This window comes from Dromiciops gliroides, chromosome 3 (genome assembly GCF_019393635.1).
Source record: "Dromiciops gliroides isolate mDroGli1 chromosome 3, mDroGli1.pri, whole genome shotgun sequence".
NCBI classification, from domain to species: Eukaryota; Metazoa; Chordata; class Mammalia; order Microbiotheria; family Microbiotheriidae; genus Dromiciops; species Dromiciops gliroides.
In genome coordinates, this window is record NC_057863.1 from 370920631 (window position 1) to 370937798 (window position 17168).

At 35.2% G+C, this 17168-nt stretch overlaps 1 protein-coding gene across 1 annotated transcript in view; it reads left to right on the forward strand.

Annotated features, from left to right (window-relative positions):
- The window catches only part of LRP1B (LDL receptor related protein 1B), a 2279180-nt gene that overhangs the window by 1765269 nt on the left and 496743 nt on the right, over positions 1 to 17168 (forward strand). Inside the window, 2 exon segments of the mRNA XM_043994810.1 lie at positions 7553 to 7742; positions 15670 to 15874. Coding sequence (XP_043850745.1) covers positions 7553 to 7742; positions 15670 to 15874 — 395 coding nt within the window.

The window sequence follows — 17168 nt, forward strand, 5'->3', positions numbered from 1 at the left end:
ATGACCAAAAATGGAAATGGGTCCAAGTCTTGCCTTAATATAGTTATTGAAGAAAGTACAAAATCCCCAATCCTAGAATGGAGACTCCTTTTCGACTTTTACCTATGTTTTACAATGAATCTGCTGAAAAATGAAAAAGTGAAGGTGACCTGATAGCACCAGGAGGTATAAGATGTGGCCCCACCCACATAGTATTTGTACTTCAGCAGATAAGACTAATACTAGCAGTAAGAAAAATGCTTGCTAATTCATGGTTGTAGTCTTAAATCTCTCTATCTGATTTTGTGCAATTAAATTTATGCTTTGGTCAAAATATATATAACAAGGTCTATTTTAATTAGTTAATTTTATTAAATGCTTAGATATCTGAATATTTTAAGTGATCAAAGAAGACAGGGTTAATAATTAAGAAAGATGACATTAATTCTTTAAATTTATTCACTTGATAAGTTAAATGGATTTATGCCCTCTCTAAAATTGTTAATGTGTTTCAGCTAATCTACTAAATTGTAATATTTAAACTTTTGGATTCTTTCCACTTTTTAAAGATCAAATTCTTGGTTATTAATCTAATTCTCAATAGATATTTTTTATCCTTTTGTTTTGCTAACATCGGTTTTATTGCTTGCTTCATTCTAACACAATTAAAAGAACTAAGGGAATATTACTGTCTCAAATTGTTATTTCTTTGAAGCTTTTCATCTCCAAATTGGTATCAAAATGAACTTGTCCCAAATATTTTCATTAAAATTGCATTTAGTTTATCTATAGATGAGCAAATGACTTTGCTTCAGCTTTCCTGTGTAAATGTCATTGTTTTATATGTAATACTTTTAGAGCGATAAATGACTGAATTTATTTTGTTTTGAATGGGGAATATTTATTGAATTTTTTTTCCTCATTTTAAAAAAGTATGTTCAAGAAAAGCATTAGTGCTTCACGTTTGTTCAGTGCATGGTAGTTAGTAGAAAATATTGGTTCATGCATATTTGAATAAAAATTAATTTTCTAAGATATTTAACTAGACCTGTTACATGTTCTAGTCAATAGTTAATGAACATTTATTAAATGCCTACAATGTGCCACATACTGTGCTAAGTGCTAGTGATACAAAAAGGAAAGAAGAAAAACAGCCCCTACCTTCAAGGAGCTTACTTGGTATCAGGGAAGAGAATGATAGGTACCTAACTCAGGGGCATAATGGAGAATTCGGAAAATTCAGAGCAGTTCAGCACGGTGAGAAATATCTGTCACATGATAAATATGTAATAATTGCTTATTTGTCTACTTGATGCTTTCCCAGAAGCAGTGTATTTCATTCCAAATTAAAAATCAACTGAAAAGGGAAAAAAAACAAAGCAAGGGTTAGTTTTTATAGGGAGAAAAGGAGAGATAGGGACAAATTCAGGAGCATAGGGAACATAACTTGAAGACTTGAGGATTACTTAGGGTAAAGTCATGAAGGGCCCTACACACTTAGGATAGCAAGGACCCCATGACACTGAAAACAGATGTGAGAAAGACACCTGACTTGAAATTTTGGTGAGGGTTAATGCTGCATTATTGTGGGCATTACTTTCAGAGAATATTGGCCCTACACTCTGGTGTTGGTTATAAAAATATAGGAACTTAAAATATAGTAACTAAATATAGGAAATTAATATGTTGAATAGAAGATTTCAAAATTTGAGTTAGAAGGGACATGTCTGGAAATAAGATTTACTGAACATTTTAAAATGTACAATTGCAAATAAGCAGTAACTAGTACAACACTCACTTGACCTGGAAGAGCCAGTACAGCTGCCAAGATTTCTTCTGGGTAGTCATTTAACCATATAGAGGATATGGCTCAATATCTCCTTTAAAAAAATTCAGGAACTATAACATAACAGGGGGAGTGGAATGGGCAGTAATGCCTTCTCAGTGCCACTTGAAACACATTGTGTAAATGAAAACCAGTACTAGTCACTTGTAAAATCAATCCTTCTTTAGAAAATCATTTGAACTGTGTAGGAAACCATTTAATTTCCCCCCTATTCTTAATTTACTTATGATTGAGCAGGAGAATTGCTTCACACTGTAGACAGCCTGTAACTCGAATGACTTTTAGAAATGGGGAAAAGGAAGCCTTACATTGACATCTTATATATTCTCCAGATACCTAGCTTTGTTGGCAAAGTATCACAGATGTAGCGTGAAGGAACTTTTCTAGTCATTTATCCAATATGGGTCAGTGTTATTTCATTTTACAGATGAAGAAATAGGCCCCCAGGGGATGGATGATTTGTCCAAGATTACACATGTACCAAGTAGCAGAGGGAAGATTCAAACCATGGTTCTCTGATTCCAAATGCAGTGTATTCACATATAAACAAATAAGCACCTTTAACTATATTTGTTGTGTTATCCACTTGTACTGAAAATTGAAATGTTTTGTTTTCTCAATAAATTGATTACAAAGGTCTTTCAACATATGGACAGTTCTCCTTTCCACCACATTATCTGTAAGTGCAACATGTCAGAGTTGATGTGTTTATGATGCTGGAAGCATTAGTTAGAAGAAGGCAGTGACAGCATCTCTTTGGTTGACTGATGTTTCTTACACATACTAATTATACGAGCATACTTATGTGATTTAGAAGTCCTTGTTGATATCACAAAAATGTTTTTTGGAAAACATTAGTTTGGCCTATTAAAAGCACTTAATTTTCTCTAGGAAAAAAATTTCTTGACTTCCCCACATATTCTGTATGTGCACTTTCAAGATTTCATTTCAATTTATTAGATTTCATGGTATCACCATCCAGAGCATTTAAAAACCAAACAGAACTGTTTTTTTTCTCTCATTTAATAAGGGTAGATGGTGAATCCCATAAATATAGAGGATTTTATTTTCTGCATATGGCCTTTTTAGTTTGTGCTCCTACATTGCTGCTATTTAAACTGTGTCTGTTGTCTTAGCTTGTGTTAGTTTCAGTGGCTCAAATGTATTTTTTTCCTTAAAAATAGTTATGCATTTGTCTATAACAAAGGAATATTATTCTATTTTTATAAACATAGAGGCAATACAAATTTTACAAGTAAATTTTAATGTAAATATTGAAAATTCCCAATAATTAAAACTGCTCTTCAGTTATTTTCATTTTTTAAAGTTGCCATTTATTTAGGTAGCCATTTTACTGTACTGTATTTGCCAATATGATTAATGTTAAAATAGCATAGATTTAAGTGTCATACCAAAATTATTGAACTTTGAGTTTCCCTATTTATTTTTCAAATGGAACAAATAGTTCAATGAGAAATCTCACTTTATGTCATGAGCCTATATCAATTGAGCCTTTAGAATATTAGATACTCTGCACTGGATTAATTTTTTACTTGGAATAAATGTGTTATTGGTTACACTTTTGTTAACTGCTTTGAACTTTTTATCACTAAAAAAGTAAATATATTTATTCAGGAACTGTACTAAGAATATCAAATCACTTTGGATATTGCTTCAGTCCCCTTAAGGAGGCTTTTCAACCAACCAACCCTCCATCCTATGTCCCACAATTTAGCAAACTGCTTTAAGGAGAGGGGAATGCATTTTCTGAAGCAATTTCCCTTCTTGTGTTGCTCCTTTACCTAACCTTTAATCACAGAGATCTCCTCTCCCTCACCTTGTGTGTCCTTTTGCTACTCCTGTAATTCTTTTGATGCAGTGGGAGGGTTGAGGCTGCCAAGATCCTTGAATTCATTCCCTAGCCCTCTCCTATGGTTGTGACTTTCCAAGTATCAAATCTTCCTCTTCTCAGCTCCACTATGTATTTCAGGACTGGTTGACCAGACAGACATGCATTTTGCTTTTATTTAAAATCTTCTCACATCATAATTGTACTGCCCGAACCAGCAGTACACCTTTTTAGTCAGTCTATTAAACTGATTTAGGAATTCTCTTGGTTCATCAATGTAATAATGTAAAAGTAGGCTGGTGTTGCTGTTGTTTTTCTTAAATAGAGAATGGTCAGAGTTGGTTCTTTATTTTTTTCCTAACATAATCTCCATAGAATTATATTTAGGTTTGTGTTTTCCATTAGGGTATTGGGGTTGTATGTCAAGATTTCTTTTAATGAAAAGTAAACATATTTTTGAGAATTAAAGAAAAAAGATTCAGTGTATTTTTTCATTGTAATACCATATTGTGATTAAGTATTCTGCCAGGTTGTCATCTATTACAAAAATAAAACAAAAACGAATCCACCTGGACAGAGAGAGGCATTTTATATGCCAGTAATCCAGGAAATAGATCAACCATAAAAGAGGAGCATCTGCTTCATCTCAGGGGTTGCACCAAGTGGTTCCTTGCTGACTTGGCATGGAAACATAACCAGGAGGAAGATCTTTCCAAGTCATTGAAAAGGGAAAATTCAGAAAGTAGATAGATTAATAATTATGTGCTTCTTTTATTAATCCATGACTCCACCCATTTTTATTCTGTATATCTCAATGAATAGGGGATTATAGGACTGTGTACACAAGGTAATTCAGTATCTCTCAACTCAGTAGCACTAATATTATTGAGAAACAGACGTTGCACAGTGAATTCAGTGTTTTGGTAGTTGAAATAAATTCACTTATAACTGTCGGAATTAGTGCTGGAAGATACTTTAGAGATGATCTAGTGTAATCTTTTTTAAGAGATGAGGAAATTGAAGCCACCAAACTCACAGGTAGTTAAGTAGCAGAGTATGGATTGAAACATAGCCCCAAACTCCAAATCCATTGCTCTTCTCAATATATCATACAGTCAAATTAACTCATTCTGCCATTTTGTATCCCACTAAAAACATAGCACCCATACTCTGGTACATTAAAATTACTTTGATTTTTGTTGTTTTCATGCTTTATATTTTTTCTCTAGCTTAAAACTCTATCCTTGCCACCTGACTGGCAAAATGACTAGAACTGATTTTGCAATGACAGTGAAAATAATGTTCTTCAAACTTCACCATTTCTTTGTAAACATGATTGATGGCTCTATGAATATCCTATTTACATTGCCTAGCCTTGTCCTTACAACTTCCTTAGAGCCCGAGGAGGAAAGGGACTCTTTAAATATTACTTTATTTTTAATATACACAGAAATGTATCAACAAAAATGATTCATTTGTTCCTAAGTAGGTTTTCAATTGCTAAGCAACTAACAAATGTACTTCTGATGAAAACGTTTGAATAATAGACCTTAGTGAGCTGCTAGATGGCTCATTGGAAAGAACACTGGGCCTAGGGTCAGGAAGACCTGATACTCAGTAGCTGTGTGACCCCAGTCAAGTCCTTTAACCTCTCTATGCCTCAGTTTCCTCAATTGTAAAATGGAGATAATAATGGCAGTTACCTCAAAGGGTTGATATGAGGTCAAATGAGATAATTTTTGTAAATCATTTGGCATGGTGCCTCGCACAAAGTAAGTACTTAGTAAATCCTTGTTGCCTACCTGTTTCCCCTTCCTTCCCTCCCTGTTTATTTAGCTTAAGCTAAGTGAGTAGACTTAATTCTGTGTTGAGAATAGCTATATGTATTAGGAAAAAGGAAGGGAGAAAGAAGAGAAGGAAGGAAAGAGAGACAGAGGGAGGGAGGGAGCAAAGAATGAAGGAGAAAAGGAAGAAAAGAAGAAAAAAGGAAGGAAAGGAGAAAGGATGCAAGGCAGGAAAGGAAAGGAAAGGGAAAGGAAAGGAAAGGAAAGGAAAGGAAAGGAAAGGAAAGGAAAGGAAAGGAAAGGAAAGGAAAGGAAAGGAAAGGAAAGGAAAGGAAAGGAAAGGAAAGGAAAGGAAAGGAAGGAAATAAGGAAGCATAGTAGGAAAAAAAAGGAGGAAGGACAGAGGGAAGGAAGAGGGAATGAAGGAAGCATGGAATGAAAAAAAGTAGAGGGAGGGAAAGAAAGAAGGAAGCAAGGAAGAAGGAAACATTTTAATGATGAAAAAATTCCTTCTCCCAAAACTTGAATTATTTTCCTTGTACATTACTAACTTATTGTTGATTTCTAAACTCTGTCAATGGCTTGAAAACAGAAATTCTCTAACCTTTACCTCTTTTCGAAATTTTGATGAACTAATTTTAGTTATTTGAGATTCTTTTTTTTTTTTTTAGTGAGACAATTGGGGTTAAGTGATTTGCCCAGGGTCACAAAGCTAGTAAGTGTTAAGTGTCTGAGGCTGGATTTGAACCCAGGTACTCTTGACTCCAGGGCCAGTGCTCTCCCCACTGTGCCACCTAACTGCCCCTGTTTGAGATTCTTGATAGAAAGTCAGAGGTTTAAGTGCTCTTTTGAAGATCATAATTCTTGGCTACAACCACAAATAGAAGTTGTTTGTTTATTTCTTTTAATCAATGAGCTAGGAATTTCAAAACTATGAAAACCTGCGGTGGTATTGATGAAATTGTCCCTCTAACCATTTTACATGGCAGCTATTCTAATATTTGGTAGACAATTACTAGGACCATAAAAAGTCACCACCTTAAAGGCAATCCTGTGATGACCTTCTCTGTCCTCAGACATAAGATACATACTCCAATCAATGTACCTAATACTCAAAGTCTTACTGTCTTTTTAAAATATGATGAAGTTTACACTACATTGTAACTCAGGCCACAGGGAGGCCCAGAAGAACTTAAAGAGAAAATGAAAACAAAAAAGTTTTTTCCTTAAGTTCACTGGACTAGAATTAACTGAAGACAATAGAAGAATTAACAGTGAAGGAAAAGCTGTAAATACACTAAAATTTTTCTGTACAGTACTCATATTCTACACTAAATGAGGCCCACACTAAGTCAACAGCTACAGTCTGTTCCCCTCTAGCTTGGGTGTACAATCATAAAAAATAATTACTTTTGTTCTTCACATTGTCACTTGTATTTATTGGAATGTGTAGACTTTAATTTGTCTTTTCCTGACAACATTAAAGGTATGCCTTTGATGGCAATTAATTTCATTTGCTTTGTTTTTATATCACATTACTCATAAAGAATGAAAACACTTACTGTAGGAACTTATTAAATAGTCAACCAATGTTTATTGAAGGTTTGGGAATTTGTTTGCTTTTCTCTTTCACATTTCTATGTATAATGTCAAGGGGAAAAACTCATTCAGATTGTGTAGCTAAAGGAAGTCACTGATGTGATTTAGAGACATTCCTAACTTTGTAAACATTGAAAGCATTTAAAGAATTTATTATTTTATTAAAGAAGCTAGCTTCTAAAAACCAAAGGCTATCTTGTAATTGAACTTTTTGAAAGCAAATTTTTGCTTTCTTCATTTACACAATTCTGCAGAAAATATCTTCATGGCATGTGTTGCAGTGCACAGCTGTGCTCTGTCATACAAAACCAGCTGCTAATGTTATTTGTATTAGGCTTCGCAATAATTATAATTTTATATCTTTAAAGTTGTGAAATATTTGATAAAATAACTGAGAATTTATATATTGTCATATTCACTTGTCATACTTGTTTCTCTATTCCAGAAGTATACTTTTTGTAAATCAAAAAGTAAACTCCCTCCTTTCTTTAACAGATGTTGGCTCTGTTGAAGGACTTGCCTATCATAGAGCTTGGGATACCCTCTACTGGACCAGTTCTACTGCATCATCCATCACAAGACATACAGTTGACCAGAATCGACCAGGAGCTTTTAACAGAGAAGCCGTCATTACAATGTCAGAAGATGACCATCCACATGTGTTAGCATTGGATGAATGTCAAAAGTATGAAAATTTTTTTAATAAATTTATGGTCTTATTTTTGCTCCTATTCATAGTTTATTTAACTTGAAACACTAAAAAAGGTCATGGAAAGCTACAAGTATCTTTTCAGACCTATGTTGGGTTGTTCCTACTTCAAAGAAAATAGGTTCTTCTACCATTAACTAGAAGAAACCTCAGAGGACATTTTATTTTACAAGCTCTTATTTTACAGATGAGGAACTAGAAACCCAGTGAGGTTAAATGGCTTGTCCTATACCATGCAGGGAGTAAGTATGAGAGCTGGGATCTGATACGGTAGAACAGTTCAGGCATGAATGGTTACAAAAACTAGACCTTTAATGTTTCACATGAAGTTGTACTATCTAATTAAGCTCCTGCACAGAGAGGTAAAACACAGGTCAGAAGCACAGTGGACAAAAGAGATCTCAGAACACACAGCTCCACTCATGTTCCCCTATCTTCCACAAGTGTTTTTTGATTCCTTTAACTGTCAATTATCTCTTGTTCCTCTAATTATTATGTATATATGTTTCTGTTCATTATGTTACATTCTCTGTAGGTAAGCAAATCAAGAGGAGGAACTCTGTTTTTGTTTTGTTTTGTTTTGTTTTTTGCTTTATCATTGTATCTTCAATGCTTATTTAAGTGTTTTTCATTTAGAAGGACCTGAATAAATGCATGGTGGATGGAATAGAATTTCACCTTTAAACAACATGGTTTTGTAATATGATGAAGCATGAAAGCGGTATGAAAAGAAATACTCTATCTCACTTTTAGGGAGTCAGTGGCACAGTGAAAAGGGCATTTGTCTTAGGAGTCAGAGGGTCTGTGGTAAAATCTATTCTTTATGCTTACCTACTGTGTGGTGTCAGGGAATGTTTCTTATTCTCCATGTACTTCAATTTCCTTAATCAGGAAAATGAAGGTTTAAGACTGGATAATCTCTGATCTTCTTTCCTGCTCTAGAGATATTGCATATAAACCAGAGTCAGAACACATTTAAGAAAGAATATCTGGGGGGCAGCTAGGTGGCACAGTGGATAAAGCACCGGCCTTGGATTCAGGAGTACCTGAGTTCAAATCCTGCCTCAGACACTTGACACTAGCTGTGTGACCCTGGGCAAGTCACTTAACCCCCATTGCCCCACAAAATAAAAAGAATATCTGGGGGGCAGCTAGGTGGTGCAGTGGATAAAGCACCAGCCCTGGATTCAGGAGGACCTGAGTTCAAATTCGGCCTCATACACTTAACACTTATTAGCTGCGTGACCCTGGGCAAGTCACTTAACTCTCACCCCCCCACACACACACATAAAAAAAGAATACCTAGTGGGGAAATGGAAAAAAACCACAATCAGATAATTAATATAACAATTTACCTAATTATGTATCCTCAGTATGGACAATTTTGAAGTTAATTTAGAATTTGAGACCAAAAACCAGGGAGGCAGCAATGGGAAATTTTCAGCCTCTTGATTTTTCCAAGTTAGGAAACTAAGAGACTCACAGAGTTTAATTGAACTATCCTAGGTCATCCAGTTACTTATTGCTAAAACTAGATCAGAAACCAGGTCTCTTGATTTTTAATTTAGGTCTCTACAATGTCATGTTGGCACAGAGACTAGGAAATTTAGATTCAGAGAGGTTTGCTGTTTAACTGTCATTCTTCACTTATCTTTTAAATTGATTTTTCCTAAAACTCTAGTCTGACTGTGTAACACCCACCTACTGCCCCTCTCCCTGACATTGAATTCATTTCATTGGCTCCTTATTGCCTTTAGTATCAGATATCAAATCCTCTGTTCAACTTGTTCCTTGTACAAGACACTCTGTCTCATGACCCTGATCATTTTCCCTGACCTGCAGATTCCCCATGCCTGGAATTCTCTTCATCATCTCTGCCACCTGGCTTCCCTGATATCCTTCAAGTCTCAGTTAATGTCTCACTTCCTGTAATCCCATTTAATGTTACTGGCTTTTCTCTATTGATTATCTCCAATTTATCTCACATATATGGTTTGTATAAATTGGTTTGCATATCTTTTCTACTAGACTGTAAGCCCTTTTTTAAAAGTTTTAACAGTATTTGTTTTTTATTATTTAATTTTTAAAATTTTATCAAAATATAGTATTTTATTATTTTCTAGGTATATGTAGAGACATTTTTCAAAATTTGTTTCTACAAGATTTCCAGTTTCAAATCTTCCTCCCTCCTCTTCCTCCCCACTTCCCAAGACAACAAGCAAAATGATATAGGGTATATATATATACAATCACATTAAACATATTTCTCCATTATTCATGCTGTGAAAGAGGAATCAGAGGAAAAGGGAAAAACATCAAAAAAGGAAAACAAAAACCAGAAATAGCATGGTTCAATCTGCATCTATATTCCACAGTTCTTTTTTTGTATTTGGAGAGCATTTTCCATCATGAGTCCTTTGGAACTATCTTGGACCATTGTATTGCTAAGAAAAGTCAATGAAGTCTATCACAGTTGATCAACAGACAATGTTGTTGATCCTGTGTGCAATGTTCTCCTGCTTCTGCTCATCTCACTCAGCATCAGTTCATGTAAGTCCTTCCAGGTTTCTCTGAAATCCACCTGCTCATCGTTTCTTCACATTCATATTTTTTTAAACTGTGTTCTAAATTTCCTTCCTACCTCCCTCCTCAACCCTCCCTAGCAATTCAATATGTCATACATGTGCAATTATGCCAAACATCTTCACATTACTCAAGTTGTGAAAGAAAATAGACAGAATAACTTTAGCAAGAGGAACTAACAAATACAATTATACTTCACTCTGTATTCAAATACCTTCAGTTCTTTGTCTGTTGATGGTTTGTGTTTTTCATACATCCTTCTGATAGCATCCAGCTCATCATTTCTTTCACGGTTACTATTGCTAACTGTATTCTCCTTCAACCTATTCCCTCCCCTTGATATTTACTCTATGTTATTTTCTTTCACCCTATCCTTCCTCAGAAGTTTTACTGCCCCCTCTCCCAATCTGCCCTTCCTTCCTTCACCTCTCGCCCCCTTTTCTCCTTCCCCTCCCACTTTCCCTCAGGGCAAAACATATTATTATACCCACTTGAATGTTTATGTTATTCTCTGTTTGAGTCAATTCTGATGAAAGTAAGGCTCACTCACTCCCCTGCTCCTTCCCCATTTTCCCCTCCACTCCATAAGCTTCTTCCACCTCTCCCTTTCCCTTTCTTCCAGAGTGCATTCCTCTTACCCCTTAACTTTATTTTGAATATGTAATCATGGGTCAGCTAGGTGACACAGTAAAGAAAGCACCAGCCCTGAACCCAGGAGTCCCCAAACCCAAATCAAGCCCTAGACATAAGCCACCCCACCCTATCTGCCCTACAAAAAAAATAGTAAATGCTTTACACATATCATCCCTTCATATTCAGTTCACACCTGTGCCCTCTAAGTATATTCCTTTCAGCTGCCCTAATACTGAGAAAGTTCTTATGAGTTGGAAGTATTATCTTCTCATGTAAGAATGTAAATAGTTTATCCTTTTATTGTCCCTCATGATTTCTTTTTTCCTGTTTACCTTTTTATGCTTCTCTAGGGTCTTGGATTTGAAAGTCAAAATTTCTATTTAGTTCAGGTATTTTCATCACAGATGCCTGAAAGTCCTCTTTTTCATTGAAGTTCCATTTTTTCCTCCTGAAAGATTATTATCAGTTTTGCTGAGTTTTGCCCTCCAGTCCTTTATTTTTTATTTTATTTATTTATTTATTTTGTTTTGTTTTTGTTTTGTTTTGCAGGGCAATGGGGGTTAAGTGACTTGCCCAGGGTCACACAGCTAGTAAGTGTCAAGTGTCTGAGGCCGGATTTGAACTCAGGTACTCCTGAATTCAGGGCCGGTGCTTTATTCACTGCGCCACCTAGCTGCCCCCTCCTCCAGTCCTTTAATGTAGATGCTTCTAGATCTTATGTTATCCTGACTGTGGCTCCACAGTATTTGAATTCCTTCTTTCTAGTTGCTTGTAATATTTTATCTTTGACCTGGTATCTCTGGAATTTGGCTATAATATTCCTGGAAGTTTTCCTTTTGGGATCTCTTTTAGGAGGTGATTGGGGGATTCTTTCAATTTCTATTTTACCTTCTGCTTCCAGAATGTCAGGACAATCTTCACAGACAATCTCCTGGAAGATGGTGTCTAAGCTCTTATTTTGGTCATGGTTTCCAGGTAGTCAAGTGATTTTCAAATTATCTCTCCTGAATCTATTTTTCAGGTCAGCTTTTTTCCCAAGGAGATATTTCCTATTGCCCTCTATTTTTTCATTCATTTGGATTTGCTTTACTGTGTCTTGGTTTCTCATAAAGTCACTATCTTCCATTTATTCAATCCTAATTTTTAGGAAATTATTTTCTTCAGAGAGCTTTTTAATCTCCTTTTCCATTTGTTTTTTCAAGCTGTTAACTTTTTTCTCATAACTTTCCTACATCCCTCTCATTTCTCTTTCCATTCTTTCCTCCACCTCTCTAAATCTTCCTTCTATCTGTCCTACTTTCTTTGCAAAGACCGTTTGGAAGGCTTCCAAGGCCTGCAACCAATTCATATTTTTTTGGAAGCTTTGGATACAAGAGCTTTAACTTTGTTATTATCTTCTTCTGAGGGTGTAATCTAGATTGCTTTCCCCCAAAGCAGCATTTGACAGTCTGCTGTTTTTTTTCTGCTTACTCATCTTGATCCCATATTTTTTGTCTTTTAACTCCTTCTTACAGTGTAGTGCTGCTTCCAGGACACATTGTTCCAAGCTAAAGCTTGGCCCAGGGCGTGATTGGGCTTTTTCTTAGCCTGCCTGGCCTGTGAGTAACCACGGCCTGGTTTTTCTTTGACCTGGAAACAGAAGTCTGATTGGAATCTGATTCTCTATGGTCAGAAGCTTGGTGTGCCTGTGCCTGCCCCCACTGGGTGGCTGTCCTTCAACTTTGCTTGTTGGTTCAGAATGTGGGTTCCCCACCGCAGTTCCAGCTATCCCCCCAACCTCTGGACGCCCTCACCAGTCCACAAGCTGAGCTTGAGGAGAAACAGCTACAGATTCTGAGGCTTTGGTTGGAAGTGCTGCCTCCTCGAGGGTGGTTCTGCTCCACGTGCTGCACTCCTCTCTTAGCCCAAATAGCAGGTGACCCCAGTCACCTAATTATGTCGGTTTTGACTAGAAAAGAGTCTCACTCTGTTCTTATGTGGGGTATGCTGCTCCAAGAGGGTTTTAATGCATTATTTTGGGAGGTATGTGGACAGGTTTTTGGGTGCTGGGAGAGTCATATCCTTTCTTCTGCCATCTTGGCTCTTCCCCCCACCCCCAACACACACACTGTAAGCTCTTTGAGAGCAGGGATTTTCTTTTGCATTTTCTCTGTATCCCCAGGATGCAGAATAGTGTCTGGTACATGCTATGTGTATAATAAATGTTAGTTGACTCACTAGCTTCCCAAGGTAACACTTCTAGTTGTTCATTGAACCAGGGATAGAACTGAGATTTCTGAATTCCCATTTCTGTTCATTTCATACTGGTATACCTGGACTATTTTGTCCTTTTGGTACAACTATACTCATCCAGCGTGTCATCTTGCCTGGTCATGAGCAACATATTCTAACATAAAAGATAGCAAGGACAGGTGTAATAAAGTCATTCCTTATTATTATTTTGTATGCTTTCTATCAGTTTTACCCACGCTTAAGGTAGAACTAAACTGATCTGCATTGGAAATGAAGTTTGTGATTAAAAATTTATTTTAAATATTTAAACCTCAGTTATGATAGTCTATTATGTAAATGTGTCATGAGGTGAGATGGGGGAGGGGTGGAAATGCCTATTCGGAGGGTCACAGTCAGACATTTTATATCAAATAGACCCAGAAATCATAATAAGGCACAAAAAAATGTCAGTAAAGGAAAATGATCTTTCTTTCTCTTTGCAATCATCAAGCTAGCCAACAATGGTTTTAATTAATTATCATAACATGTGTCTGGCCTGGTGATCATTGGCAGCTCATCTAAACCATCATCTAATGTTGGATGATACCATGCATTTCCCCTTCTACCTTTTTTTTTTTTCTCCACTGGACATGTCATGAAGTCAATGCTTCTGAGATGCTAGAGTAATAGTGAATATTATCTAACCATTTGGAAGATTCTTAGTTTCACTTTCACTACTTTATCCATCTCTGAGGCAAAAAACATATGAGTGAATGAAAAACATTTATTAAATACGATTTGTCAAACACTGTGCTAGCGGCTGAGAATAGAAATGTCAAAATAGTGACAATCTCTGTCCTCAATGAGTTTACATTTTAGCTTAGTACATTACAAGGATGGTGAATACAGTTTCAGGAGAATCACAAAGGGAAAGGAAGCTGGTGGCTAGTGTTACTTCTGTCTGGAATTGAGGCATTTCTACAGGTCACCAAATTTGATGATAAAATTATCAAACTGATTCATAGAGAATATCATAATATGAAATAATATGTACACAAAAGGTTTCATTTGGGAAATCATTTTAAAAGTTTATAGTTTATGAGAAGGTATTTTTCCTTATTTACATCAATAATAGTGAAAACATAGGATATTTAATAACATAATTAGAGATGAGTGACACAAGGAAGGAAAACACTGAACATGCCAAATTATTCTCCATTGCAATATTTCAGGTGACATTTATGATTTGTAAAGTATGTTTTAAACATTTAAAATGTTCATTTATAAAATCCTATGTTATAGTTTTTTCATGGTTCTTGTTTTATTATTTTTAATTCTTTTAAATTAGCTCATTTTATATACCTATATATGAATATTTGTCTCTCAGATTCACATTGTAGAAATTGCTATTAATTTTTTTTTACAAAGTAAATAGATAGCCCAGATGTTATACTCAGTGTGTGGGAGTCTGTTTAATTAGCGAGGAGAAACTGATTTTGTTGTGAATTTAAATCTTGCCCAGTAATGTCATAAAGCTTCATGTATTCTGTTTAATGACACAGAAGACTATAATCTTCCATTGTCCTTAAAGGCTTACACATGAGAATGCTATATGAAATTCTGACATGTCTAAAGTATCACATAAGGTATTTTTCTTGATGATAGCATTCATTATTGAGCATGATGCATGCTATTATTATAAAGACTGTGTAGAAGCTTCTGACAACAGGTTTTGAGTATTCAACAAAATTGAAAACATCTGGGATTGGAAGACATTTTTAGATTAACTTTTCCATTGTGCTCAATTTAAAAAACAAAGTTGAAGTATGGAGACAAATAATGACTCAATGACCAATATACAGAAGAGAGGAGAAATAAAGGGAAAAAAGCAAGAGACTGTATTAATGCACAGTATATAGTCAGAAGGGCCCAGTCCCTGTAGAAAACGAACGAATTGAAGCCCCAGGGTTAAAAAGAACCTGAAAGGGCCTAGATGTATGATAGAACTTTCAAGAGCCTGGAATATGAACTCCCCAAAGGAACTAAAACAAGTCTATGCTGGATTACAAAGGCAATAAAAGTATTTATTCACACTCTACTGAGTAGTTTAATATTAAGTCAGAGGGGAGTTGTTTTGATTGTTTGTATGTTTGTTTTGTTTTTGTTTTAAGTTCACTTAGTTCAAAGGTAACTTAATATTACTGTTTTCCCACTAGTAAGTATAAAGCCCCATTTTACGTCATGTAGACTCATTCAACTAAATTGTTATTTGGAGGAAGGCACAACCTAATATCTCTTAGAAATATTTCCAGCATACACTTTAAGACTCTAGGAAATATTTCTCTAAGTATTGCTTAAAATTTATAGCAGAATTACACAGGATAAAGATGCATTATTTTAATTCTTTTAAAAACAGTTTGGTTTTATGTTTCTTCTATAAGTAAAACAAAAATGTATTTTTCTTTTTAAAATATAGTTTAATGTTTTGGACCAACTGGAATGAACAACATCCAAGTATAATGCGATCTACACTCATGGGAAAAAATGCCCAAGTTGTTGTCAGCACAGACATCCTTACTCCTAATGGACTCACCATTGATCACAGTGCAGAAAAACTATACTTCTCAGATGGTAGCCTTGGCAAAATCGAAAGGTGTGAATATGATGGATCCAAGAGATATGTGAGTTAAATTATTTTTTGTCAAATATGGATTATAGAATAGTACATTTAGATATTTGTGCTTCTATACTTTAGAAAGGAGTATATGATGTCCAGACAAGTAACTGATAAAGAAAAACATTATAAAATGAAGTGTAAAGAGATTACTATTTTTATTTGTGTTCTAGAAATGCTCTCTGAATATCATAAGCTATTCTTTGAAGCATAATGAGCAAGTTTGCCTTGACTTTTTGAACTAGAAAATGTTACCATAGTATGAAAGTTTTATTAAAAAATGCTTAATGAATGATAAGCATAATTTAACCAAAGAGATTTGGTTTTTTTAAAAAGAAATTAAATAGAATGGTTTATTTATCCACAAATGTGGGAAAAAAATGAGCCTACAAATTTCAGTCATTATGCAATATATACACACACACCTATCTACACATTTGTACCTTACAATGATTCATTTATGCTTTTATAATTGAATTATAGTATTCATCCTGCAGAGCCAATTTTTTTCTCTTCTGGTACTATAGAAAAATTATTAAAATATAGTGTTTCAAAAAGTCTTTATAATAGAACTCAGTGACCTGCTATTTTAAAAGATGAATTTGTTTGAGATCAAAATATTATCCAGTAGAATGTGGTGGTGATTTTATTTTATTTCTGTGTGACCTTAGAGCTAAATTTGCACCTTCTTTCAAAGAGGAAGAATTAGAAATCAGGCTTCATCTTGTCCTTGGGAAAAAAGAGACATTAACAAAGTGCCCCCTTAGGCACAATAAGGAGAACTTATCCCCTACTTCATACTGACTATATCCAGACTCCATTTATCTTCTTTTTCACTAGAGTCCCTGATGGAGGGGGAAAGTAAAGTTTGATTCTTCAATGGAAGAACTGTTGCAGTCACCTCACATGTGCTGTGTCTTGTACATAATTAGGTTCTTAATAAATGTTTGTGAGTCGAATTCATTATAACTAGAATGAACAGAGTCGACAGCATATTGGACAGTTGGAATGCATTGCCCTTTTGTGATTTTTAATTAGTGGCTCATCTTTTTAATACATAGAGCCTAAAGATGAGTAGTGCCCTGTGGTGCAAACTTTCCCCAGGGGTATGACACCTTCAGATAACCTCCTGTCTGTTGGTACATGGAAGGACTGGGGCACAGGAATAATGATATAGATTTTCCCAGGCTCTCAAGTGAATGATATTTTTCTTAATTGATGAATAGAAGTTTGAGAGATAATATAAAGTAGTGCATAGAGAACTGGACTTAGAGCCAGGAAGATATATTTTCAAAGCCTGC